Source organism: Anser cygnoides, chromosome 3 (genome assembly GCF_040182565.1).
Source record: "Anser cygnoides isolate HZ-2024a breed goose chromosome 3, Taihu_goose_T2T_genome, whole genome shotgun sequence".
Taxonomy (NCBI): Eukaryota; Metazoa; Chordata; class Aves; order Anseriformes; family Anatidae; genus Anser; species Anser cygnoides.
In genome coordinates, this window is record NC_089875.1 from 11,253,093 (window position 1) to 11,280,513 (window position 27,421).

Consider the following 27,421-nt stretch of genomic DNA (forward strand, 5'->3'; position numbering starts at 1 on the left):
GAAGGCAGCATCCCAATCAGTGTCATCGTCTGCAATGAGACTGTACGAGCACTTGTGATACACTTGTTACCTGCTGATTTGCTACAGTGCAATTAGCAGGATGGTGTTGCATATTTGCAGTGGGTTCTGCCACTGAGGAACTGTGACTCTGCGGCAGTCTTTTCTATTCTGCAGCGTAGCTTTACTCTGGGAAGAGCTTTGAGTGAATTCGTAGAATTCATATTAGAAGTGTTGTGTGGGACACAGTTGGTCAAGAGGAGTACCAAAGCGATATTCCAGCTCTGCGAAGCAGCGCCCAAACCTTTTTAGGAGACTTGTGCAGATGTACTCCACAAAGCTGGCATCAGCATTATCATTTGTGAACTAATAAGCATGAGGCATCCAGATGGCAGAAATAATGTGTGTATTGTAGCAAAGCCTAATGCTAACTCCTGGTGATAATGCTATGTTCCTTGAGCATCGGTAGCAATGTTCTGTTCTAACATGGTAATAAAGTGCACATTTGCTTATTAGTAATGAATGTCAAGCCATTCACCATCATGGAAATGTCCTATTTTCATGGCTTTGATAAATAGCTACTGAAGCTCATGAATTTTTAATAGTAGTCCTATATTTAGGGGCTTTCAGTTTCTGAGAGAGATAAAAGGCCCTTCGGAGATGGAGTTCTGGAAGCACTTCATCTTCTGCAACTGCTGGTACCTATGTAAAGCCAGTGTTGTCCTTGTGATGTACGAATATTATGGTGACATTGATTGACATGATTTTTGTGCCGGAGATTAGGCTCTAAGCCTGGCTGTCAATATAAAGCAAAATATGTACCTGCAAAGGACTGTGCTGTGTGCTTTGCTTCATGTGCATGTGATGCTTGTTCACTTTTTCCTGATAATCACAGCATAAAACCAAGCAGACAGATTCTCCTTTATGATAAGGCTCCCTGCTTTGGACACATAAAGATGGATAGATGTAGCATTGCATGGGGGGAGTGCATGCAGATAAATACAGGTCTGTGCATACATATATGTATGTAGCCTCTGTAAGACCTTTTTATAGCCACATAAATGAAACTCATGTGTCAGTTTGTATTCCACTGTCAGCCAGTAAAGCAGTATGCACATGTACAGAGTGTGTGCATGGAGGTTGTTGTGGTTTAACCCGGCTGGCAGCTAAACACCACACAGCCGTTCACTCACCCTCCCCCCTCCCTCTCTGGGATGGGGGAGAGAAACGGGAAAGTGAAGCCGGTGAGTTGAGATAAAGACAGTTTATTAAGACAGGAATATAATAATAACAATAATAATAATAATAGTGATAATGATAATAGTATTAACAATAATAATGTGTAAGAAACAAGTGATGCACAATGCAATTGCTCACCACCCGCTGACCGATGCCCAGCCTATCCCCGAGCAGCCGGCCCCCCCACCCCGGCCAGCCACCCCTATATATTGTTTAGCATGACGTCAGATGGTATGGAATACCCCTTTGGCCAGTTTGGGTCAGCTGTCCTGGGTCTGTCCCCTCCCAGCTCCTGCTGCACCCCCAGCCTGCTCGCTGGCAGGACAGAGCGAGAAGCCGAAAAGTCCTTGGCCTGGTGTAAACACTGCTCTGCAACAATTAAAACATCAGCATATTATCAACACTCTTCTCATCCTAATCCAAAACATAGCACCCTACCAGCTACTATGAGCTACTTAACTCTGTCCTAACTGGAACCAGGACACGAGGTGAAAGCGCTCATCACAACATTATTACGTGCCGTGGTGTCAGCTAGCTGGATTGCAGGTTTTATGGTGGTCCTCCAGCTGAGTGAGTTCATCAGTGAGTAAAAACAACTAACCAGCAGCCAAACCACAGAAGTCTTTAAGTATCTTTTCTGTGTGGAAACCAGCTAGAACAAAAATGGATGAGCAAAGTTGAAATCCATAAGCAAAGGTCAAGAGGAAAGGGCAGCGCACAGCCCGCTGTGCTCCAGCTGCTCCACACGTCAGGGAGCAGTCCTCAGCCCTCCATCCTGCCAGGCTGATGGCTGCTCAGAGCAAAGTTTGTGCATGGATTTTCCAAGGATCTGGGCACTGACAGCTCGTACTTTCCAGCTGAATCACCCTAAACAGCACTGAGCTCTTCTAACAAAGATGGACAAAAGGAGAAAGACTGAAGAACGGCACTATATAGGTAACTGAGAGATAAAACTCTGCTGAGCTTCTTCCTGTGAAATTCAAGTTGAGACGTGGGGAACAACAAAGCATCCCTTCTATGTAGGCAGTGCTGGATAGCCAGAAATTTCAGTCACTGGTCTTAGCCCTCAGCATTCAATTTCAGAGAAGCATTGTGACAGACTTGCTGCTGCTGTCAGTTTGTAGCAGGCCACTGAAGTTGATTAGAGATCCTCAGTGCTAATTGCTGGAGTGCCATTAGTTTAATCAGAGCCATGATGGTTTTCATCAGCAGAGGATCTAGCTTGCTGCATCTAGTTCTGTCCAGTCATTGCTGGTTTTCAGCCGGTTCAGTGTAAGGCTTGCAATTGCTGGAGACACCTAAATATTTTCATGCTGTAACTGGTGACAATGAGCATGCTACAAGAGGGCATTTTTGTGGTGACGCCTCGGGTTGGGCAGCCTGGCCAGGCCACCCCTCAAGCAGGAGGTGTGGGAGGACTGCGAGTGCCAGGACTGCAGGACTCAGCAGGGCTGGCTGGAGGCGGTGCTGCTCTGGGTCATGCAGCCAGAGGTGAAATGTCGGTGCTCAGCCCTGGAACAGGCCTGGTTTCATCTTCTCCCCAGGAGCAAAGCAGAAGCAGCGTAAGGTTGCAGTTGGGAGGCTCAGGAGATTTACTTAATCCCTGTAAATGGGAGCCCTGACTGTTTTTAGAAGGTGATTTATTGAGCTTCTTGGGACAGCATGCATATCAGTCTTCACAAAAATGGTCGTTGGCAAGCACCATGATTAATGCATATAATATGAAGAAAAATGGCTAAATCTCAGCATGAAGTAGGGAAAGAACTAGTGACAGTAATTAGATGACTTAGAAGCCTCCAAATTAAGCCTGGATGTGATGAACTTCATGGTGTGGTAGCTGAAGAATTGGATTAAATAGTCTTCCAGCCATTAGCAGATAAGACTGAGGACCTGGTGGCTGTGCAGGAAACATGAAGCTTTGAAGGTCCTTGGTTATGTTTGAAGTAGCCAAGTGTTAATCTGGTATCTTGATAAACTGGAGAAATGGTCTGAAAAAGGATGAAATCTGAAGGGGAACCAGTAAAGGTTCTCTGCACTGTGGTGTAACCAGATGGGGAGAGCTGACTGCAGCTTTGTCTGCCAGAGGCAACCGGGGCTGTTGCTGATCATGGCTGAGTTCACGCCAGAAGTGTCGTGGTGTCTCAGAGAGCCAAAGTACCATCCCACGAGGCACAAGCAGGAATACAGCTTAGGAGAACAGTGAAAATGATTCTTTTTAACACATGTAGAGTTTATATTGTGCATATGCAGAGCTGACTGTGTCTTGAGGTGACACCAGTCTGTTTTAGCCATTTTTTCTACATTGTTCTGATTTGCAAAGGAACTGCACTTAAGTCCTGAAGGTATTGTTAAAAAAACAAGCCATCAAAAAACAAACAAACAAACCTATCGGCTGTAAAAGCACCACAGGAATTTGGGGAGCTGCATTATTTGTCGCCTGAAAATCTCTCCCCACCTGTTTCTTTATTAAAGGTTGTTGTTAAAGACTGAGCCCACAAAAATTTCTGCAATGTGTGCAAACAATTTTCTCTTGGGGGCACATGCAGATGGATATCTGGTTTCCACAAAAATGCTTGTTCACATTTTGGTGAATGTGTTTACGGAGAATCAGGTTGTCTTCAGATAGGTTTTCATTGGCTAATTTCAGTGGTGGTTTACTTCGGCAGTATTGCTGCTACTGGGCACGGGTTGCAAGATAGATTGCAGCAATCATCTTTTTCATTTGAGTGAATGCTACTTGTTTACATCCCCAAATATTTCCTATTAGTGTACATTCATTAATCTATCAGAGTAAAGGATTACTCTAATTTCCCTCTCATTAGTTATGTATATCATTTTCACTTTGCAATCTTGGAATGTAAATTTATAGTTTCAGTTTTATATGCAAAGAGCAAAAAGATGGATGTCTGCAGTATGTAACTCACTCTGATTTGCTAAATATATTTACTTAAGACAAGGCAGCCTAAGCACTTAAGTGCCTTGCTGATGATACTGTTGAGATGGAAAAATGAAACAATAGCTTTGCTTCTGTTTTGACTGAGATGGGGAAGGGTGCAGATACCTTGTGTGTCTAGAATGTAAACTTAAAGGAAAAACCTTAACAAAATTTGGGGTCCTATACTTAGAAAAACAATCAGTCTTTCATCCCGCATAGATGCGCTGCGTGTGGCAAGGAGGTGGGCTGAACAGAAAGAAGCAGCTCTAAAAGGTTGTTCCGTAAGGTGGTCTCATACATGGTTTGCAAATTTTTGCTCTGCAAAGGACTGGGTTCAAAGGCAGCCAGAGTAGACTCAAACCACTGGCACCAAGGCAAATAAATTACCCCGTCTGCACCCGTGCAACCTGTGCCTCAGACAGCGTGTTTGAAGTGGAGACAGAGGAGCAGAGAGACAAGCGGCCAGGGTGGAAGGCAGGTTCTGTCAGCCCTGAGGAGCTGTTACCTGTCCATGTGTATCAGCAGCTGCTACGGGGAGCTGGCAGATGGCCGTGCCACAGCGGATGAGAGCAGGAGGCTGGGCCTGGTCGGTCGGGGCTGCTCCCCATCACAAAGGGGACGATGGCTGTCACGCCTCACACACGGGGCTCCTGCGCTCAAAGCCAGTCTGCTGTGGAAAGGACAGGCCATTTGGCCTCATTGTCGAGGATTAATCTCCACATAATGTAAAACGCTGATTACATCAAAGTAAGAAAATAGTTAATGGGATGCCTAATGTAAAAAAAAACAGAGAGATTGTAATAGCTTCATGCATTTAGAAATTTGAGAGAGCTTAAAGAGTACTAGAGTTGCTGCGTAGATGCGCCGGGACAGTTTAAACACAGAGATTCATTTGCAGGCTACAAATCCCCGCAGTGACGGCATGCGTACGTCAGAGCTTGCGGCAGCTGCACCACTGCAGGTCAGGCTATCCTCAGGGAGCGGAGGCCAGGTGGAGGGCAGGGTGGGTGCAGGACCATCCTGCTGCCCGCAGCCTGCCATAATGGCAGTGGCACCTGGCACTGGGCAGAAAGCGTCATGGTTCGGGCAGCATTGCAAGGAGGAGTGGCGGAAGGGCAGCGTGAGCCGCGGGCAGTCCATGCTCTGGACCACACTGAAGCGTCCTGTCTGTGTCAAACCCACATGTGGCCCCAAGTCCTTGGGGTAAAGTGGGGGTCAGAAGCACAGGCGGCTGTGGAGGGCTGCGGAGGCAGGGAGGCACCAGGCTGAGGGTGGGCTAGAGGAGCTCCGGGTGAGTGAGGATGCGCGTCTCTGCCTGGGGACTCAGGGGCAGGCAGGCACCCGCACCTGCCGATGGTGTGCTGCAATGCTGACATGCCCAGCCGGGATGCAGCGGGCCTCAGGCCTGGAGTGGGCCCCACACCGCCGCTCCCCTTGCAGGGTCTCACTGCCTGCTTATGTGTCTCCCAGCCCGGGTGCTGGCCCTGCATCTCTCTGCAAAAGCCGGTCCCCTTGCTGGCCGTGCTCTCTACCTGGCAGTACTGGCTTTGGCTAACTCAAGCTGAAGCTGCCTCCTGGGGAGAGGAGAGAGTAAACAAATGGTTAGAAGGCAAGAAATATTTCAGAGTTGTCCAAAGTAATTTTTGGCTCTAGGCTCTTGCTGACCCCGTTCCCTGCTCGGATGCAAATGAGAAAGGACAAGGCTGAGACTTCAGCACTCTGTGTCCACTAAAAAGTCTGAACCAGTAGCAAGGAAACAGCTGAGAGAGTTTCCATTTCTGTCTTTCTGTCCATCTTTCCTGCTTAAATAGGAGATTTTGGTGAAGGCATGAGAATAAATAGGCAAAGCGGGAGCCTTCGTTCCTGTGAGGTTAAACGTCAAATACCAGGGCTTCTTGTTCACTGGAAGAGCTTAGAGACTTGCAGTCTGAACACCTCACAACACTATGGTGTTATTCCAAAGCAGCACACATCACTCACACTTATTTCTATGCAGACCCTCCCAGGGCGCAGTGGCTGGAATCATCAGAGGGCACAGTGAGTGCCGAGGAAAAGGGTGGCTGATTGCCAGGTGGCAGCAGTTCGGGTTTGAAGCAGAACAACAGATGGCAGTTTCACAAATGAGATTTAATGGAAGTGGAAGCAAGAGACTTGTGTGGTTTCCTTCAGTCACAAAGAATGCAGAGACGTCAGCCTCTCTCTTGTTTCCAGTTCAGCTGTGCCAGCTTGCTGAAAGAAATATCGCAAGTACAGTTATGCTGAGGAGACATCTGAAGTACCACATCTGTGTGAAAAAGCGCAGTGTACCCTTCTTTTTGGTCAGATCACCTCTGGACTGAAGCATCCGGATGTCCCCCAACCCACGGCAGGGTTGTTCATGTTTGGCCCCCAGAGTGGCACGCGGCACTGGCTGGGGGCGTTGGCGCCGAGTGGGGACATGCGCTCAGGTTTACAGAAAGCATAGTGACACTGCCAGTGGTGCCCTGGATTTGCGCTGCTGGTGTCAGCTCCGCACGGCAGAGCAGCCAGGATTAATATCCCAACTAAGGTCACTTCTGCTGTTGACTTGAAGCTTATGACTTGAAGGCAGGGTTAAAAGCAAGGACCAGGTGAAGAGCACTGTGAGGGTGAGGCTGTGCTGGGAGGTGTTCCTGGAGCTTTGTGCAAGAGACACAGAAAATTCTGCCAAGAACATAGCAAAGCAGGTGAGTGAGGTCCCGGCTGTGTCACACTGTGAGATAAATGGGCTTGAACTAGGCATTTATCTGTCATGCAGCCTGTTATTAAGCTTCATTATGCCCACTTCTGCAACAAACTAGAAGCATCAAGTGGTTTGGAATTGCTCATGCCTGTGCAGACCAGTTGTGCACAAACAGGAATCGTTATATATAAAGCACGCTGAGCGCAGCAGCAGTGGCCCAGGCCTTCGTGGTGCTTGTTGAGGGACACCTGGAGGTGATTGGCACCAGGATCCCCCAGGGACAGTGGGCTCATGGCATCGGGCAAGGCAGGCTTTGCCCTTGTTGGCAGGTGGCTATTTTTTGCTTGTGCTAACCTCAGTTCCCAGCTGCCCCGTAATAGCGATATGGCTGAAACATACAGGGGGGAGGTTGCTTCTCTCCTTTAAGCTCATGACATCCCTATGTCCTGTGCTTGAGATGACAAAGTCCCTCCCTTTTCTTCCCAAGAGAACAAATAAAAATTCTCCCCTAGATGTGATGGAGCATCTATTCCTTTCCAGGAATACATGTGCTTCTTGCAAAAAATAGCCTTTTTTCATTAACCTTTCCATCAGTGTGAAGGTAATATACATGCTGGTTCCCCAAAACAAAGCTAACGAAAGAGCTGTTTCCATTCAAAATGAGTTCAGTAAGTCTAGAATAGCTGTAATTAGGCCAATAAGTTATTAGGAATTTCTGGCAGTTCATCCGAGGACAGGAACTAGCCAGAGATCTGTTCTTTTCTTGCTGTGGTTTTGCTAAGAACCTTCCTTGTGCCAGTTATTTCTGACCAGAGTGTGGCAGATAATGGATAACTTTGCACAAGTGTTGCATTTGTCAAAGGAAATATCTTGATCCAAGGCCAGCTGTGCTTAGGTCTGCAAAAGTTATAACCTGCAGCAAGTTCTGCCAATGCCTCTATGCATTTCCTTCTACAAGCAGCAATTACTGCTAGTGATGGGTGTGTATGCATGTGTGGAACAACCTCCCACAACAAAACAAAACAAAAACAACACTATAGCATTTTCAAATGAAATACAAAAGCTGAAAATTTTGCCAGAATCTTGCTATGACAGAAATAAGTCACCCCCTGGAAAAAAAGAAATGATGACCTTCTCTTTAATGGTCACTTGCTGTTATATGTAACATAAACTCTTGCTCGACCATTTACTGCTCCATAGTATTTATTATTTCTGATTTCTTCACCATTTGTGTTTAGATATGTTTACTTGTTCTCAGATCTCAGCTGAGTCTCTAACCCCACAAGCCATCTGTTTGCACTGAGGCCAAGACAGAACCTTTTTGACTTCTGGGGCTCTGCTTATGCATAGAGGTTTATTCCTTCAAGGCTTTTAATTGCTGGCTTTACACATCTGGGGAAAGCGTCTGTTTCAGGGAAACCTCTTCTGCATCTTGCTGTTGTTTTGGGTACGCCTTTTGGGATAATGGGGAAGCCACATGATGGAGCGGGATTCAAGCCTGGGGGCACACAACAATACAAAGTACAACCAAGGGAGTCAGAAGAAGAGGGGGACAGAATATGGGTGCCCAAGGTAAAGCACTTCGTAGGTGCCTCATTTCAAGGCAAATGCATTTCACAATTTGTGCACAGCCCTGAACATCTGAAGTGTTGAACGTGGAAAAATCAGGTGCGTCTAGAGTTACAAGCAGCCAAGCCATCTAGGTACACTGATAAAACCGCGCATGTTTATACCTGTGCTTGTTTTATACATAGGTAAAGCACCACCACGTTGTAAAATCACAAACCTTCCCCTCATAAACTGGTGCTCTCAGGCAGAAATGAGACTTTGCTAGAGATTTGATAAAGGGTGCCCGTATAGGTGGCGGATGGGGAGCTTGCCGCGCCTAGTGTTCTCAGTCAGCCATTTTTCGTGAGCACTTCCTCCAGAAGGGGAAGGAGCGATGTTCCTTCTCACTTCCCATGCACGTGAGCTGCCAGTTCTGAACTCCCCATGCTGCATGTGGTTCATCATCATTCTCCTATTCCTCCATCACTCCCTCCTTTCTGTCCTCCAGCCCAAACATAACTTAGCATTCTTAAGGAAAATGCAGACCTTCCCCATTTTAGTCACACCATGTCTGCTTTGTCTTGCTCATACCACTTCTACCGCGAGTGCTGCTCGGTTCTGCGTGGTGCCCGCTCTGCAGCCCTGCTCACTAAGCAGGAGAGTGGGGCTGCTGCCAGCACGGCTTATTGGCCCCAAGTCTGGTCCCCTACCTCTTCTAAACACTCCTCACAGCCTTCTTCATGATCTCCCTTCAGTTTCCCAGAGATTAGATTTGTATCTCTGAGGAAGTTCCCTGTCATAGTACTGATTTTTTCTTTGTTTGAAAGAGAAGGAAATTAACTATTTTTTTCCTTTTTTTGCCCAATGTCATGAAATTTTCATTTCACAAAAATCAGATTCAGCGTGCACTCCCTGTGTTAGAAGCAAAGAAACAGACAGACCTTGCCTTTGTAGCTGTGAAATGGGCAGGTCTTTGCATGCCTGCAAACATCTGCTTGGGCTGGGATCCTTCAGTGTCAGTTATGACATGGCCTAGCACTGCGAGGCTGGGCTTGTTGCTTTCTCCAGGGGAATAAAGTTCGTTGCACAAGACTGGGGAAGGACTTTAATTTAGGAAAAACACTTCAGCCCATCACTCACTTGTACTGAAGTCAGAAGTTAGGTGTGTCCCTGCATTAAGCATGTGGGGTTATTGCTTGTTTTTCTTGGTCCGGTAGTGTCAGGAAGCTGCACTTACCTGAAAACATTTTGGGAAAGCAGTTGCCCTACGGTGTCTCCTGTCGTGCTGCGATGATGGCACTGAGCTGGGCGTGGGGCTCAAGCACCCCAGCAGTGCTACCCCATGGGCTTGGGGTGGCGGTTGGCAGTCCTGCGCATTCGCAAGTTGCAGGACACCTCCAAGCTGTTGCATGTACTTGCGCTGGAGCTTTTTGCTGTTTTACACAGCTTTGCTTTTTCAGCACGGGCTTTCTGGGGAGCAGGGCGACCCACACTGTGTCCTTTTTTCCCCCTCGCTCCAAGGGCAACCCAGCACCCACCCACATGTGCTGCAGAAAGGATCTTGACTGTTAGTCAGCACTGGTCTGCGATGGGCTCCCTGCATTGGCTTGCAGCGAGGCTCCCTGTCATGATGCTACAGCTCGGTGTGAATTGCTGATGGCTGCTGGAGAGCCAGCCTGGAAAAATTTTACAGTGCTTTTGTTTGGTATGTGTGCTGTCAGCAACCTTTGTGTTAGGCGCAGGCCCTCTGATCCTGCGCAAGCAAATCTGCACGCAGTAACCAAAGGAAGTGGATGAGTGCTTAAATTCATTGCTGCCTGAACATCCATCATAAATGTTTAATTTTTATTTTTTTATTTATTTTTTTTAATTTCCCATTGAAGGGAAAGGTGACAACAGTACGTATGTTTTCCAAATCTTGAAAGCTCTAGGAGGTTACTCTTCCATGTACTTCTCACATACTGCTTGAATGGCCTTGTCCCATGGTGTCTACTTGATCTCAACAGTCCCCGGAGTTGTTCTGCTAGCAACTTGCTTGTCGCTAAAGCAGGAGTGGTTCACTGTTACATGAAACCTGTGCTACAGAGGGATAGGCGTTTACTTCAGTAGCCCCCCTTCACTTCAATGGAAACCCAGGATTTTCTCTGGGAGCCACGTTACCTTCCCATAGCCTTGGGAGCGGCACTGAAACACTTCAGAGGTGGAAACATCAGGTAGGAGAGGGAAAGGAGTTGCAGGGAAAAGGGTTTTGAAAGGGCAACGTTTCCTGCTGATATTCAGAAGAAGGATACAGCAGCATCTTCTCTGTGCATGTCCCTGGCACAGCATGTGAGCTGCCTTGAAGGAGCTTGACTCGGACAGAGGCAAATTTGTATTGCGCCAGCAAATCCTCTGAACAGAGTGGAAATGTGGATCGTTTTGTAAGTCATCTAGCGCCAAGGCTGAACAGGATTCCAATTCTAATGAATTGCAGGCTGATTTAGAATAAAAAGACAAGAATTTATTCCAACTCATTATATTATGACTAAACTAACTTTTCCTCTATCAAGCCCAGATACAAAATCTTCTGAGTCTGGATGGGAAGCATGTATCGCCATGTCCTCATGGGTGCTGTCCAGAAGTGCCTTGTGCTCGGGGGCTGTGGTGTCCCACAGAGCAGGATCCCCGATGCAGAGGAGCAAAGCTCATTACACCTGTGCCAGTCTGCACCGCTATTACTTGGGCTCCTTGACAAAGTTCATCCATAACTTGCTGATGGAGTCACCTAGTTCCGGTTACTGCCAAATTCTAATAACCCTTGTATGTACTAGGAATGCTACGTTGCCACTGCAAGATTGAACTGCACCTTAACAACAAAAAAAGGCATGTTGAGCTGTGGACTCGTTAGCTGTGTTTTCTGAGAATGTACCTCTCGTTACCCAAAAACCAAAGGTGAGTTGTGGGCATTTGAAGGCAGGAATTGGCATGTACTGGGTGCTGTGCTGCTGCTGTAAGGGCCAGGGCCCTGTCCTGGCAGCTAGCATCATACCACGCAGGCGGTGTTGGTGTTGGTGCAGAGTTTGTATAAAGACTTTGCTCTTCTGCAGTTTTCAGGACAAACACCCGCAAAGTCTGCAGGACAAGAGTGGATCAATTAGGCAGAAATTTTTAGTTCTTTGAGTTTAGGTTCATTGACAGAGTTGCTTTTTTTCCGGTGCAATCAAAATAAGCCTGGCAAAATCTGCCCCTATTTTCTGTACAAAAGCTGAGTGCTCTGTTAAACAAAATAACAAACTATGAGCTTCTATACTAACTAAATAGGGCAGCTGTTGTTGGAGTGGTGTACCAGCAACATCCTTTATTTCTTCTCAGAAAGGAGCTCCTGTGTTTCGCAGAGCTCTCCTCTTATCTGTGCTCATCTGCACCTGATGCATCTCATAAAAATGCAGCAGATTTCAAATTTACATATATTATTTTATAATTGCATGTGTCCAAGTCTAAGCCGCTAAAAACATTTGTGTTCAGATGGTGTCTTAGAGAATGCAGTGACAGTCACAAGAGATTTTCTGAGATGAGGAGGTGCATTTCTTTACAGCACGGGGGTGGGAACCTGAACATGAGCGAAGATTAAATCTTTCTACTGTCCACAGAAAGGATGGCTAGGATTCCCCATCTCCTTCCCATAGCTACAAGCCTATTCTATTTTTACACTGTTTTTTTCTGCATGCTTTTACCTTAGGTGCACTTCAGTCTCCTTGGACAAGCACAGACTCTTAATGAAGGGATAGGGTTTTCATCATGTCTGTTAAGAATTGCCATGCTAAATTTTCCTTGGCAGCTGCAGGAGAGAGAGGGAAGCATATGTGTGTGTGTTAGCAAACCGTTCTGCACAGGGCTAAAAGCGTACCTCCCCATGTTTCTTTTGCAATGTCTTAGGTCTGGTGAACAATCAGGAACGTTTCTTAAACAAAACTATAATGAAAACGTTTGGTTTTCACATCATAATATTGTGCAGAGGAAATGTGACTCCTTTCCTGCTCTTTTAACTTCATTGTCTTGCATCTTCCATGGTTTTTCTTTGTTTTTTAAACTCTTGCCTTTGTGTTGGTACCTGTCTGAACAGTTGCCTCAGGTTGCACATCACATCCTGAGCAAGTTTTTGACAGCTTTGTGTGCGGCTGGCACAGTACATGTGCTGGGGCTGGAGGCTGAAGGGCATCCCGGCTGCACTAGCTCTGTTTCCGAAGAGAGTTAAAGCCCTGGCCGAGGAGTCCTGCTGTGTGGTGGGACATCACCAGCACCAAGGCAAGGTGAGGGGGTGTCCCAGCACGGGGGGCGAGTCAGAGCCAGGCATTAGTCCAGCATTTCTGAGTCGGGCTCCTGGGGACCCCCTGGGCTCAGCCCTCCCACCTGGTGCTACTGCTGTGTTTTCGTGGCCTTGCCTGCGTCTGGGATGGCGTTTGCTACAGGTTAGAGGGTGTTCGGATGCTCTTCCGTTGTCAGCAGGTTGAAGTCACCCTCTGTACTTCACCTGTAGCTCCCACCAGTCAGTTAGGACCCCTTACATTTACCACTGCTTTAAGGATACAGGGAAAAGTAGTAAACTGAGTCTTCGGTCAAAAGACTGCTTATGCAAACAAGAACGTTTTCCTCGGATTCAGTGCCTGGGTAGCATCCTTGCTTATTGCATTTGTAATAAAATTGATGTAACTACTTTTTGCTCAGTTATTGCTTCACAGACAGCAGAGCTGTGAGAGTTAGCTGGGTTATTTTTCCATTTAATCATTTATGGAATTGCTAATTAAATTCCAATTGCTGAAGCTTTATTAATGATAATGATGTAAAAGCCAGGAAAAAAAAAGCAGCTTTATTTTTCTGACTCAAGGCTGAATGTGTGGAACTGACCATTAGAAGAAAACTATTATTTCAGCGTTATTGAGCAATTCAGATCTGGAATTACCAAGAAGCATTTGGAATGCCACAACATCCTCCTCACACTTGCTTTTCAGTTTATTACCAAAAGCCATTCGCGCAACCTAGTTGGCAGACTGTCTTTAAGTGTTTTATAATTTAATTAACATCCAGAACTGTAATAAAGCATTTGAGTAAATGAAAGTAATTTTTCTTCAAGTGACTTGCAACACCGTATTCGCAAAAGGTTATCCAACTGTATTGTACGTTCTTTTTGACTGTTACATCAATTACTTGACTTTGGAAAGAACACTGCTAATCTAACAAAAATATATTGCTCGTAGTGAAGATACATTGAACAAACTAAATTGCTGAGCCATTTTCTGGATTGGCATAGCGGGCCATCAGCTTTCCTGGATGCTTGTTGCTGTGTCGTTTCCAAGGCTTTATGACTGTGCAGGATTTAATCCTGGTGATACTACCAGGTGAACTGCAAACCTCCTTTAGGTGTAAGCTTGTTACTTTGGAGCTGGTATTTTTCTCTGCGGTAAGGAGGAAGGGAGCAGAAGCATGAATGCTTGAGGAACCAAGAGGTCATAGTTCTACCTCCATCACCTCTCCCTGCAATCTCCAGAATGTCCCTTTCTTCTCCCCTTGTCATTTAGAAAACTGCCTAAACTAGGAAACAGGTGTGACAGCCACCTATCCTAGCACCCCATTTGTAGAAGTGAGCGGGAGGGGATGCTTAGGGAGAAATACAAGCACCAGAGCGTGTACAGTTCAGTTCTTCTACCTGTGCATACCCTTGCTGATTGCTCAAGACAGGGTTTACAGCAGCTGGATTTCACATTTAGATTACTGTGGGTATTATTGCTGACAGGCAATCAAGGGAGTATCTTCTTCTGGGCCTGTCCTACGTTGTTACCCATCACAGCATCCTCAGTGAGTGAATACCTCCATTTTATAACGTATCCTGCTTGTTTGCAAAGTGTGCCACCTTGAAGTTTCAAAACATGGAAGGACTTGGAGTTGACACCTTTAGCACATCACCTTCTGACCATGTAGACTGCCTTCTTTTTTCCTTTGTGTGAGCTTGGCCACCTGAGGGCAGCTGATGACTGCAAGGTGTTGTAGAACACTGGGGATATATCATAGTCACAGGAAGACGATTTCAAAAAAAAAATTTTTTTGAGAATTGAAAGTCTTAAACTTATCTTAGTGGTGAGAAGTATATAAAGAAACTCTGAAGATCACATCAATTAGTAAGGCCACAGTCTGGCAGTATAGTTGTATTGAAGCAGAGACCTTGGGTGCTGATAACATGGTCACAGAGAAGCAAGGTAAACCTCTTTTTTCCAAGAAACTTAGCCTAAATTTATGGTGAGACTCTTGAGGTCAGAAACAGGATCCACTTATCCTGAATGAAACAGCATCTGATATAGACAGTGGTGTTTTTTTCTCTCGCTCTATCATATTGTTATTTGAAATAATTATGTTTCTGCATGAAGTCTCTTCATGGTTCACTTCTACTAACAGATGCTGTTTCTGAAGCTAATTAGACCATGGAGTATGCCTGAATCGTACAGCATTACTGCAGAGTAAACACTTTCATCCTTCATTCAGAACAATAATGACTTTGCCTTTTCGTTTGCTGCAAGGAAATGACTGCTATTGGGAATGTGTAGAGGCCGTGCCAGGGGAATCCTTGAATACTGTCCTTGGACTTCTGGGGAAAATAGCTGTTGCCTTGCCATGGCTCTGTTTGTGGGGGTGTGAGGCTGAGGCCAGGACCTGAGGCTTGGCAATCTTACACAAACTAATTGACCATCTCTGGTCGGGCATGATGAGAGTATGCCGAGAAAATGGGAGCTCTTGCCAGTTGTTGTGGCACAGAGAACAGCAGCTTCACAGAAAAATCGCTTCCAATGTTTCAGATGTGTTGCTCTGATGAACTGTGGTCTCCAGGAGGTCTCTGGCCTGCCTTTCTCCATCCATGTATGTAGTGTTACAGCTCATGGGGCATCATGGTAATGCTAAGCCTTCCTTAAAACTCCAAAGGCTTTTGCACACTCGCTGTTTTTCAAAATATTTGACATGCCTTTGTCAAAACCTGTGCATCACTGGTGCCATACATCAAAGGTCTCGTTCATGTTGAAGACCTCTCTGAGGAGGCAGAGTGAAATTTGAAGGCAGAGAAATGATTCGTTTTGATCTGAAATGCACAAATGAGCTAAGAAGCAGGTAAAGTAAAACATTTTTTCCTCTGTAAATGGCATGGTCTATCTACTGCTGTCTTGGGCTGCATCCCCTTTCAGACCCTAGCTAATTATCTAATACAGCAGGTTATCATCAAAACACTTACTGTAGAGGAAATTCCAGCATCTTGACATTGTTATTCGTTCAGCGAGGGCAATCAGAGATAGCTGTGCAGGCAAACCAGCCAGAACAGCTGAAAGGTGGGTTGTTGCAAGGTCCCAGAAGACTAATGTGTCTGCTGTTGGGGGCAGCACCTGAAGGAAGCTGCTGCCCTTGTGGAGAGCATTAAGTATTTCCAGGGACTGGGAAATGTTAGCTGCGCAATAACGTTGGAGAACTTGGTGCTGGGAATTCACAAGCAGAGAAGCCAGAGGGAAGACGTAACTCCTGCAGCATGGGAAGCAGGGCTGTAGAGGAGCAAAATGAACCGCCCTCTGAGTTTGCAGTGTTTGGAGCAACAAGTTACAGGCTTAAACTGCAGGAGAGGTTTCACACGAGGTGAAAAGGAGCAGTGCCTGCGTTGTATCAACTAGAATAGCTGGAAGGAGGGAGGAACACGGCTGGCTGAGGGGACGGAGCCCCAACGTGCGGAGACCACGCGGCAGCCCCTGGAGACCCAGTCGTGTTTGGGCTGCGGCTTGGGCGAAGCAGCTGCCTGTCCCTGGCCACCCCAGCACCTCAGGATGCCAAGGGGCACGCACGCGATGCCCCCCATCACATGCGCAGGGGAAACAGCTTCTGCAAGAGCACGACACCGAATCACGGCAGCTGCTGGTGGCCTCTTCAAAATAAGCATTTTCTGTGTGCAGATGAGAGGGGAAGGCATCAAGCCAGCATGCATTCAGATGAGACAGGCGCTGCTTTCCCGCAGTGCTAATTGCAGCTCCCTTCGCTTATTTCATGAGGGATCTGAGACCCAGTCCCTGTTTCCTAGCTAATGATTTCATGGTGTCTCTCTGTGTGTATGCGTTGTCATCCTGGTAAAAGCGGCAGCCGAGTACCCAGAGGCAGAGTCCTGGTGCTTGGAGGTGCGCTGTGTCTTGCCTCACTGTGGGTACAGGCCAATGGTGTGTTAGCAACAGACTTTTTGGTCAGTAAATGAGGTTTATTTGAAATATTTCTAGTACCTGCCCTCTGCTTTCACCCATCCATTTTCAGGTGCAAAGCCATAAGCTAGAAATGCTTTCTGAGAGTGACCTGTTAGCACTTGCGCTAGAATAAGCTGTTTCCCCTTGAACTTTTCCAAAAGAGCATGGTGATGTGTTCTTGGGGTTTATCTGCTCTCTGCAAGGTGTCTTTAGGTATGCAGTTGCAGTTGCCACAGAAGCAAATTACACACAAACACTTGGAGCAAGGCATATAACTGACAGAGGACAAGTTATGCTAAGCTAACACAGAACAAAGAGCCTGTGCATAAGGGCCCATAGGCGTGATTGTTGTGAGATTGCTGAGCCCTTGCCCCACAGAAGGATTCCTGTGTTTTTTTCATTATGTTTCTTAACAGTACTTGTGGCAGTTTTGAGTACTTGATAAAGCATCTGGGCTTTTTTTTTTTTTTTTTTTCCTTTTTGCAGCTCTCCATGAATTCCCCAATGACATCTTTACAAACGAGGACAGGAGGCATGGAGCTGTCATCCTGCACGTCCTTTGTGTAAGTTTTGTGACTGCATTTCTTTTCCTATCAGTTTGGACTGGATTTGGTATGTTTGCTGACAGTTGATACCGCTCCCTACCCACAGGGTTTTCTGCTCTTGCACACAGACATTCCCCTTCTGTTCTCAGTCATGGTTGAGAGTGAGTTTTAGTGACTCATCTGAGTATAGTGTTTAATGCTCTCTTCTTAGTTTTTTCACTAACTCCTAAAAGGCCAACCAACTGCAGCCCCTGAACGCGTGCTGTCAGCTGAATGAACTCATGCAAAGGGCTTTGCCGAAGCTATTGGGCAGCTGTGCAGTGTTGCCAGCGGAGCAGTGCAACCCCATGCTGCCAACTCCTCTGCCAGCCACTGCTGTGCAAGGGGATGCTCCCAGGTTGGTGGGACAAAGGAGAACGTTCTCTGGCACATGGGACATGGTGGGACAGCTTGGTGATGTTATCAAGTCCTGGCTGCTGGCTTTCTCGGGCACTCTCCAGAGGGTGGCATCAAACAAGTGTGCCCCACTGCACTGTCGTCTCGCTGATTTTTGACCCTTTCACTTGTCTTTATTATACTTGGCCAAATGCAGAGCTTAGAGACATGCTAAGTTAAACAACAGGCCCCCCACCCAAAAAAAAACTCTCTCAAAATATCTGAGAGCCAGAAAGGTTTTTTTTCAGTTTAAGACCCAAAGGGCCAAGGATTCTCCCAGCAGCAAGGTAGATGTCATCTCAGTGAGCGAGACTGAGATGCCAGCATGGTTTGATGGGCCTGGAAGGACACTGCAAAACTTCTCATTTTTCCTGACAGGGATGGTGCCTGTAGAAGAACTGTATACGTGGAGCTAGAGTAATATTGTAATATAGCTGGAAAAATACTCTAGTCAGTCTGTAGTTTGAACCTCCAGAACTACCCCAAGTAGTTAAGTTGCTGAGGTGAGTTTTTTCTTCCTGAATATATCAAAGAAGTGATCATAACTTCACATTTGCTAGCTGCACAGTGGTCCTGGATTCATTTGGGAATTCTAGAAAATGTTGGGCTTCAAAGTTCAGAAATGTGCCAGCAAGATTTTAATAAATGCTATTTTTAAAATCTTACTAGTCAAAAAGGTGTGCAGTTTCAGGCTTGGAGTTGTGTGATCTCTGCTCCAAGTAAGTCATTTTAAATGGGGTGTATGGGCAAGGTCAAAATTCAAGGTACTGGAAATAAATTTACTTGGACGTAACCATGGTGTGTTAGTTCACAAGACACTGTTACAAGTCCATACAGGCAGCTGCAGTAATCTCACAGAAGGAAGCACTTTCCCTCCAGATCATTTTTTCAACTTTTGTTAGGTAGATAAAGACAATTCTTTTCTTTAATGTCTCCTAAATTTACGAAGAGCTGCCAGCTTGGTACTCCTCAAGGGGGAAAAGACATTCTTAAGCAGCAAAGAAAATACCTGCTTGTAATGAATATTTATATCTTATCTTATAATTTTTAGTCAACTTAAATGAGCAGTCACCATTAACTATGTGCAGTGATTCATGGTTTCTCTTTAAAGATAAATTAGATTGTATTGCATCATGTAATGTGAGTGCTCTGTTATGATCTTATTTCGGCTAAACGGCTACAATAAATTGTTGAGTAACATCACTATTGACTTTGGCAAGCCAAAGGCTTTCAAGGTTCTGTGGGAACAGTTAGCTTTTGGATGTTTTGGAAAGCAAACCCTGGACCTAAGCTGGATTTTTTAGCACCCACAAGAATACTCCCAAAAAATCCAGATAAACCATCTCTCAGAGTTGTGCCCTGCTGCAGCTAGTCACCCGGAGCTGCTCTGTGTTCAGTGGAGAGAAAGACATCTTCAGTGGATCTTCAGCTGCCCCGCTGTAGGTGTGGGGTAAAGGCCACAGGTTGGGTTTCACCTGCCTGTCTGTGGTCCACTCCACAGGTCCTCCCCTACCCCTGTGCGTGCCCCACTTCAGCTGTGAGCCGCAGGACCACCGGCTTCTAAACCACCACGGCCACCATGCATGGGCAGCTTGAAAAGCCCTGCGCCACCGGGATCAGGCTTCCGCATTATGCGGGCTCTGTGCCCTCCTGGTGCCAACTGCCAGACTGGTGCCCTTCTCCAAGGGCCTGGTGCGGAGCTTGCGGTTGTGTTTAAATGGCATGGGAAACAGTACTCCTGGGATTAAGTGGTTCTCAGTGAACAGCCATGGAGAAACGTCCATGTGTCCCAGGCAGCCTTGGCCTGCTGTTTCCTAATTTCAGAACGTTTGTCAGTTTTACTGTCACAGTCAGCATGTTGCGCTGCGCCTTGTGTGGTACTTCACACACGATGTAACGTGCATCTTGGCCGATGGGTTTTATTTGTTTGTTTGCATGCTGGATGCTGATTATTTGTTTCTCTTGCAGTGCTCGTAGCCTCACACGGTTTTTGTGTTTTGACATGGAAAGGTCACTCTTGATTGGTTGTTAATGCAAGAAGCTGTATTATCTGCTCTTAATCTGTATGGCAAATGTGTAAACCACATCATGAGGTCTTGGAAAATACTGGTACACAGTTTGTCCCCTTGTAACTCTACTGTGGGTAATACAGAAAAGTGTTACGAGAGTTTTTAAGAAAAGGCTTAAGTGCTTATAGTTAAATTCATCTTTGTATATGAAAAACAGCTAGCAGACTCTTGTGTAGCCACTCTAAGCAAAATATGATGATTATAGTAGCATGCTGTTGCCTTGTAAACTTGTGTTTCTTAGATTTCAACACAAAAATTATTAAAAAAAAAACGAGTTACAGGAATAAGTTTATAATGAGACCATTAAAAATGAGGGTTGCTAAAGTCAATCTTAATCTCAGTGGAATCTATTCCTCAACATGTGTTTTTCCAGGCTTTTTAAAAGAGGCAAGACCTGGACTGTATTTTTTCAGTATTAGTAGCAGTGAAATCACACAGTATTCTCATACAGTTGAGTACATGAACTGTGAATTGGGCTGTTTTCCAGTCTGTTTCAAATTATGATTTCGGCTTCATAATTGCTCTCAAGATAGTTTATTTTTCCACGGCCTTTTTGTCAGCTCTGAACAAGCTGAACATACTTTAACATATAACAAAACAGATTTTTGAGGACTGAAAATCAAAGGTGAACTACCTGCTTCAGAATAAAAGGAAAAATCTGTTTTTAGTAAGAACTAGATGTAAGCATCTGTTGTCCCAACAGAACCATGTCCAGTCACTTCCCCTCTAGCAAGCAGATGCTTCAGTCCCTCGGTGCGCTCTGGTTCCCCTCAGCAGCTTTATTGGCTCTGAATAATGCGGCGGGTGGAATGGATGATCCCTGCCCAGCTAGCAGGACTGCCCATGGGCTGTCCTGTCCAGAACCCCACCACAGACAAGTCCGCATTCAGTCGGGCATGCTCCGCGACCACGCGGCTCCAGGCAAGCCCTCAGCTGCTGAGGCTGTTGGAAGGCATACAGCTCGTGACCGCGGGCGTCAGCTGAGAATTTTCCCGGTGTCTTTCTGCCGTGAGCCGTGAACTTGTGAATCCCCAGGACAAACTTTGCTGTCTTTGGCCCTGGTCCAGCCTGTTGGATGCAATAAGAAGCAGAAAGAACAATGTCAAATGCTTTGTCTCCTCTTACTGTGGAGTATCTGTAACCTATCATCAAAGAGAGAACTGATATTTTGAAAAAAGACGACTGTCAACTTTTAGCAACCTGCCTCTTTAGTCTTGATTGAAAGGGGTTGTCATTGTATTGGGGTAATCAATCTCTAATTCTGATTTTACCCTCCAGCAATTCAGTTACCAAATGTCTGATCAAATTAGAGCATGCACAGAACTGCACTTTGTAGGAAAAGATGCAGACAGAGCTAACTGTCTCTGCAAGTTTGAGGAGACCGGGCTATAAAATCAAAGGGACTTTGTTAAACTGTTTTTATTTATTTTACTAAAACCTTGTTCTCTTTCTCTCAATCCCCTTTTGCCAACATTTTTATATTACTTTCTAAAAGACATCAAGGTAAAACTTGTTTATCAAAAAAACAGAGAACCAGGGGTCAAATTGTATGAACTGGGAATTTTGGGGGATGCATTAAATAGCCTTTCAGGGGATTCCCAAGGCATCTTCCCCCTGTTGTTTAATGACAGTGAAAACAGAAAGTCTTACACCTCAGCACATCCTGCAGTGAGGCTGTGAAGAATTACTTAACATGATCTGATGCTTCACAAAGATGATAGTAACTCACTAAACACTTTAAAAACCTAAGAGCAACTGGGCAGGAGCAATTTAGCAATAGTTTTAGTCAGTAGAAATGTAAAACACTTCAAGAGGAAAGTGGGCCAATGAAAATGTACTTCTGGTTTGGAGCTAAAATGTTTAATTTTCCCCTAGGTAGTTCTTCAGAGCTCATCAGCTGATTGCTTCACTGCTATTTAATGATTGTCATGTCCTCTCTGAGAAGAGGGCATGTTATCACAAACAAAAAAATCCCCACTAAATCACTCATTTGCGATGTTCAAATGGGAGGGAACCAGGGTCTGGCTTTTTAGAGTCCATTGCTGTTCGTTACTAAAGGATTAAACATAAAGCCTGCAATCTGGGAGTGTCCCAGTACTTGAGAGCTTCATTTTGAAATCTTAACGTTGTCCCCAAAGGGATGCAGGTTTCTAGATGTTCTCATAGCATTTGACCTTTTTTGATTTGTTCTGGTGGATTCATGCTGATGCCTGTGTGGACACTCAGTGATAGGCACCCAGTACCTCCAGAGCCAGGGGCGGGAGATGGTATCACCCAGGCACTTGTAAGGTGAGTGCTGGCAGCAGAAGGAGGGTTTGGGTGTCGCTGCGGGTTCCCCTGGAAGAGCCCAGGGGGATGGGCACTACCTTTCCTCCCAGCTGCAGACTGGTCCCAGAACGCACTGATCCCCATTTCATCGCAGTCTTGTGCATGGTGCAGTGTGACTTCCCCTTTTCCCAGTGCTCTGCAGTGCCAGAACACGAGCCGTCTGCATGTGCCTGCATGGGTGTGTGTGTTGGTGTGCAGCAGCAGGTGAGCTCCTGCCAGAGCCCAGGCATGAGTGGCTGCGGGGATGCTTCCTGCCTGCACCTGCAGAGGTTTGTCGGGGGAACAGCTCTGGGAACGGGCTGCACAAACAGGGCTTCCACCAATGGCTGCGAGCAGCTCAGAAAATTCAGGTCGCTCTGTACCTGTCCTGTCTTGCCTTGTTGCTGAGTCAGAGACCGGCCAGGTCGTGTTTCTCTGGCACAGAGATGTCTCCTCCTGCTGATGATTTTGTGGTGCCCTAAACATACTTATTTTACTGATAACATGCAATACAAAGCGATAGTTATACACAGCTTGCTGCTTATCACATCGTGGTACCACAGCCCACTGCTACGAGTGAGCTTGGACTGTGTGGGTTTCTTGTTTGGTTGTGTTTTTGTGTTGTGTTGTTTTGTTATTGTTGTTGTTTTTTAATTTCTGTTCATTAGTGGACTTCTAGGTGGTTTTTGTATGTAGTCAGAATTAAGGAAAGCTCTGTGCTTGGTTGCAGTGGTTCCAGTGAAGCACTATGGTGCAAGGTGGCATGTGCATTATTTATGACAGGTTGTCATTTTGGAGGTGAAGCAGGTCAGATTGGCAAACAAATTTCATATTAAAAAAAAAAAAAAAACAACAAAAAAAAACAACACTAGTTAACTCTAGTTAACTTCTCAGGAGAACCATGCCCTATACATTCTTTCCCAGAGAAATACAGAACCCGTTGACGGAAAAAATAATAAAGCTCAACTCATCCAAGCAACTAGTATTGGGGGACACAAAAGACCTGAAGTTTGAGCTACAAGAACAGCGACACAGTGGTGCTCTGCTTGTGACGTTTTCTGTCAAACTTGATTCCTTTACTGAGGATGAGTATTACTCCATTTTAGAATAATCTCTAGAACTGTAGCTAAATTGATCCTAAATTCAGCCTGATCATGAGAATATAGGAAAAATATGAACAAGAATTATGTACAGATACTATTTTTATGATAGACAAGCTGCTAAAAAACAAAAACAAAAAAAAACACAGAATAGATCTTTATATAGGCCAAGTCTGTGTAAGCTGTCCTGGCTATTTCATGAAGTAATGTGATATAAAGCAGATTTCCCAAAACAAAGATGTAGGGATGAATATCTCTCAGTTGTGACATCTTTAACTGTTCAGAACAAACTTTTAAGTAGAAACGTAGGTACGTATCTGAGCCTTGTAGGTAGGGGACCTGTGTTTGGTACCTCCAATCACGTGCTGTGTCTGGAAAATATATACAGATCTTTCTTCAATTTAATGCTGCTTCAGGCTGGAAGTCTATCCTTGCCTTTTCAGCACCCATTGGATGGAACAGAGATGGAATTGTGTTGGGGTGGGCAATGGCTGCTAGCACTGGCTGCCTGGGGAGGGTTGGGTAATTAGGCTAGCGTGGTTCGGTCCTTCAGCTGGAAGGTGACTTGGCACGTGGCTGACAGAGCTTGCAGTCATACGGGGCTTGGATGGGAGTGGAAGAGATCAGCTGTGAGGCAGGACAGGTCCTTCATCCTCTGTCCCTTGGCACAGCTCAGCTGCCAGGAGGAGTCAGGAAGGTGCTTTCACCACTGCTCATCCCAAGGCTTTTGCTCCCATTCTGTAAATCTTCTGGCAGGCACCTTCAGTCTGTCCATAGCAGCTTCTCTGGCTTGGGAGATTGTTCTCCAAACATCTGCTGAACTGCCTCATTGCTACCTCATTACCCTCTAAATCCTCAGTGCTACCTCATTACCCTCTAAACCCTCAGTGTTCCTGTACCACAGTGCCCTAAAATATATTTGGCTGTGATTGAAGAGGTGGTCAGCATAATTACATATCATACCAACCAAAATTTTATTGTTTCCTTTTGATCCCCCCCTACTCTCGGAGCGAAGCTGCTGCCCTCTGCAGCGCTTAGACGTTCCTGTGGAATGTTCCTGGCTTTCGCTCAGTAAAGGAAGCTCTAATGGAGACTGGTGCAGGAAATTCAAAGGGATGCTGGACAAACAGGAGCAATAATCACCTATGTCCTGAGCAGCAGAACACGTTTTTTGAGTAAGATGTTTAATCTACTTTCATGTAGAAATTGCAATTACTTCTCTGATGCTTGTTTATTTGAAGCATCATTTTAAAACCAATCCTAATGTAATACTTAATCTGGAATTTATAATCTTTTAATACAGGGTCATTATATTTCCGTCATTTTTTTAATGGCCTTTTGGTGAGGAGAAGTGTCTGTTAATAAGGTTGCCTATTCAAAGATTTTAATGTCTTCTCTTTAGCCGAATGCGACCAAGCAGTGCTTGGGCTGAGACGTGCTTCTTGTCCTCCCCATCACCTCGCTCCATTGCCATTACACCTCTCGCCTCAGCTCTGCCCCAGCCCATCCACATTCCCTCAGGCCCTGCCTTTGTCCCCAGTAGCTGCTTGCAGGTGGAGCTGACTTCAGCAGTGCTGCCCTGCTGCCTTCCTGAGCCATGCGAAGCTTGCTTGTGTTTGTTGAAGGCTGAGGCAATGCGACCCCTTGGATTCGCATTGTTTCCAGCTTCTTTGCAATGTGAGCTCTTCCTTTGGCTCTGCCCAGCCAGGTTCACAGCCAGCTGGCTCACTGAAGCCCTAGTTGTGTTTAGGATTTAGGGAAGCTGTGGGGGTTTGCCCCTTTGCTTGTAGGGGAAAGAGACGAGTTCATTGATGTACAGTTGGCACTGCAGTGCTCACCTCCCTGTGTCACCCAGTGTCATCGCAGACACAGTCCAGGTGAGTGCTCCTAGGTGCCACCAGTGCTGGCTGGCACAGGGAAGCTGTGGCTCGGCGTCACCCCGCACCCCAGGTGAGTGCAGGTGTGCCTGTATGCGCCAGCTGGGAGCGCTGCGTAGTCACATGAAGCTGAGAGAGGCTGGCCAGCAGAGGAGCAAGCAGTTGGCGCAGTAACAGAGCCACAGCTGAACTTGGGTGGAAGCTCAAACCACCTAATTGGCTGCAAAAGCTTAAAGCCGTGCTGTTTGCATTTGTCCACATTTGACATATGGAACAGAGTTGCCTGCCCTGATGCTGGCTCTCTTCCTTCTTTCCACATTAAGTAGCCTGGACTGGTGTCTGAGCTATATCTTTACGAGTCTGACTTGCAATAAAATTTAATTTTTTGGGTGTGTTCCTGCTGGCCCAAACTCTAAACTTTCTTTTTGTTTATTAAAAAACAAACAAACAAAAACACTTTCAAGGAAGTAGTGTTTATTGTCATCACGTGTTCACTTACCAAAGGTAATTGCCAGTATTTTAGCTTGTGAACCAAGTTGTTTTCTCACAAGATACTCCATAGATTTGGACTCTTCATACTGTATTGCATTCAAGCCAGTTAAATTAGGAAAGACTCCCAGCCAGAACCAGAATTGTGACAACAATGAGGTCATTAAAAATAAATGCTGAAGCATGTAAGTCAGTATGGTTTCAGCCTGATATGTTCCATCAGCCTGGTGTAAAACTTGCTGAAGTCGCCCACAGCAGTCTTCCTGACTTAGCAGGCTTTGGTCAGTGCTTTCAGCAGGCATGGCAGCTTGGTGTTCCCCAGCACCTCCAAAAGGATTAGAGAAAGTGTGGCAGTAGTTTCTTCACATTCATTTTTCCACTCCTTCCTGATTTCAGTCCCCCTTTTTTACCTTTCCTCTTGTACCTGATCCTACAAATGCATAAGACGGAGTGGACAAAAGAAAATTCCATTGTCACCTTTTTGGCTTGTGATTGTACACTCTAAAAATCATTAGAATGCCATGAAACGTAGCTTTTTTGACACATGTATGGTTACTGGGACATGGGTATGCTTTCCTGTTATTGTTTGCATTGGAGATGATGCAAAATCACCTGTCACATCGTTTGAGCACTCATTTAAAAACTCTCAGAAGCATTTGCCTGAACTTAAACTGATGGACACCTTGCACCTGGTGTCTGTCCAGGCTGAAGCTACCTGCTGCATACCACGTCGTGTGCGGGAGTTTTTCACTATCTGAAAAAATAGTAGGAGCACAGAGAAAAAGACTGTGCACCATGTATTGAGGTAGATGATGAAATGACCTGATCTGGGGGGGGGCATGCTGTCTGGTTTTGGCTGTCTGTTTTCTATCTACCTGTCTTTGTTCAGGAGAACTTGGCTACCACAACCATAGCTGATTGCAGGAATCCCAAGCAACCATATGATGCCCAGCACTCTGTGACTGTAGATTATCAGATATATATCAAATATAGAGAGTGCACTCAATTTAGAGGGATGATGGTGTACAGATTAGTGTTCTTGAAAGGCATTGTTGTGCATTTGGGAAAGGAAAATGACAGCATGGCCCACGCAGATTAATATGATTAGCAGATTAAAAAATCCAGGCTGAAGTTGGGCACCTGCTATTCATTGTATTTCAATGGGACTTGGCCACTTAACTCTCACAGGCTGCTTCTGATCATGCTTCCTGTGATGCACAAGGTTTGTGAGGCATTTGCTTCCTTTACCTAATTAACTGTCTAGCACTGAATCTTCAAAATGGCATCAAAATCATCCATTGTGATGAAATTCCTAGCTCTAATCCTGAACAAGTATATTTGAATTATTTTTGAGCTTGAAAAGATTGTTTGGCAGAGATTTTCATAGAAATTATTGACTTTTTGCAGTAGAGTAATAATTAAATAATTAAGTTCTAGCAAGTTGATTATTTTATTTTTTTTTTTGGTGGGGAGTGGGTATTTAAACCTGTTCCTGGAAAATTGTAACGAGATCAGAAATGAATTGCGACGAAGGGCTGTGTGCACAGGGCACAGCTCCTAGTGGGGTGCTTCCCTACCAGAAGTGGGCGGTGAGATTGCAGCAGGAGAATGAAGAAGGAGCTCAAGTGTCAATTTCTCCTGCCTCACCACGCACAGCACTTCGTACTCCTTGTTCCAGACACATCTGGCTGCTGCTGCGCAGTCTGTTCCAGGCTTATGTCCGGGGCCTCACCTCTCTGTTTACATGCACACAATTTAAGGATCTCTCACACGCATGCGCTTTTACATGCATGCAGCAATAAATAGACCTTTGCTGATACCACAGTCTGCTAGGAATGAGATCCAAGATGGTGAGGTAGCATCTCTTGCAACAGTTTTTTTGGCAGCTTGTGCAGATAGATTGTTTCTGGTTCCTCACGGGAATGCCAAATAAAATAGATATGCT

At 45.6% G+C, this 27,421-nt stretch overlaps 1 protein-coding gene across 8 annotated transcripts in view; it reads left to right on the forward strand.

Annotated features, from left to right (window-relative positions):
• Positions 1 to 27,421, forward strand: part of RIN2 (Ras and Rab interactor 2) — a 284,987-nt gene that overhangs the window by 93,070 nt on the left and 164,496 nt on the right. For 7 of the 8 annotated variants that reach the window (XR_010830861.1, XM_066995455.1, XM_066995460.1 and 4 more), the window contains exon 3: positions 17,141 to 17,217. The exons of the other annotated variant lie outside the window; for it this stretch is intronic. Coding sequence is in view for 6 of the 7 variants with exons in the window: in XM_066995455.1 (XP_066851556.1) it covers positions 17,141 to 17,217 (77 nt within the window). In the remaining variant the exon portion in view is untranslated. The remainder of the gene's footprint in view (positions 1 to 17,140; positions 17,218 to 27,421) is intronic. 8 annotated transcript variants of the gene reach the window in all.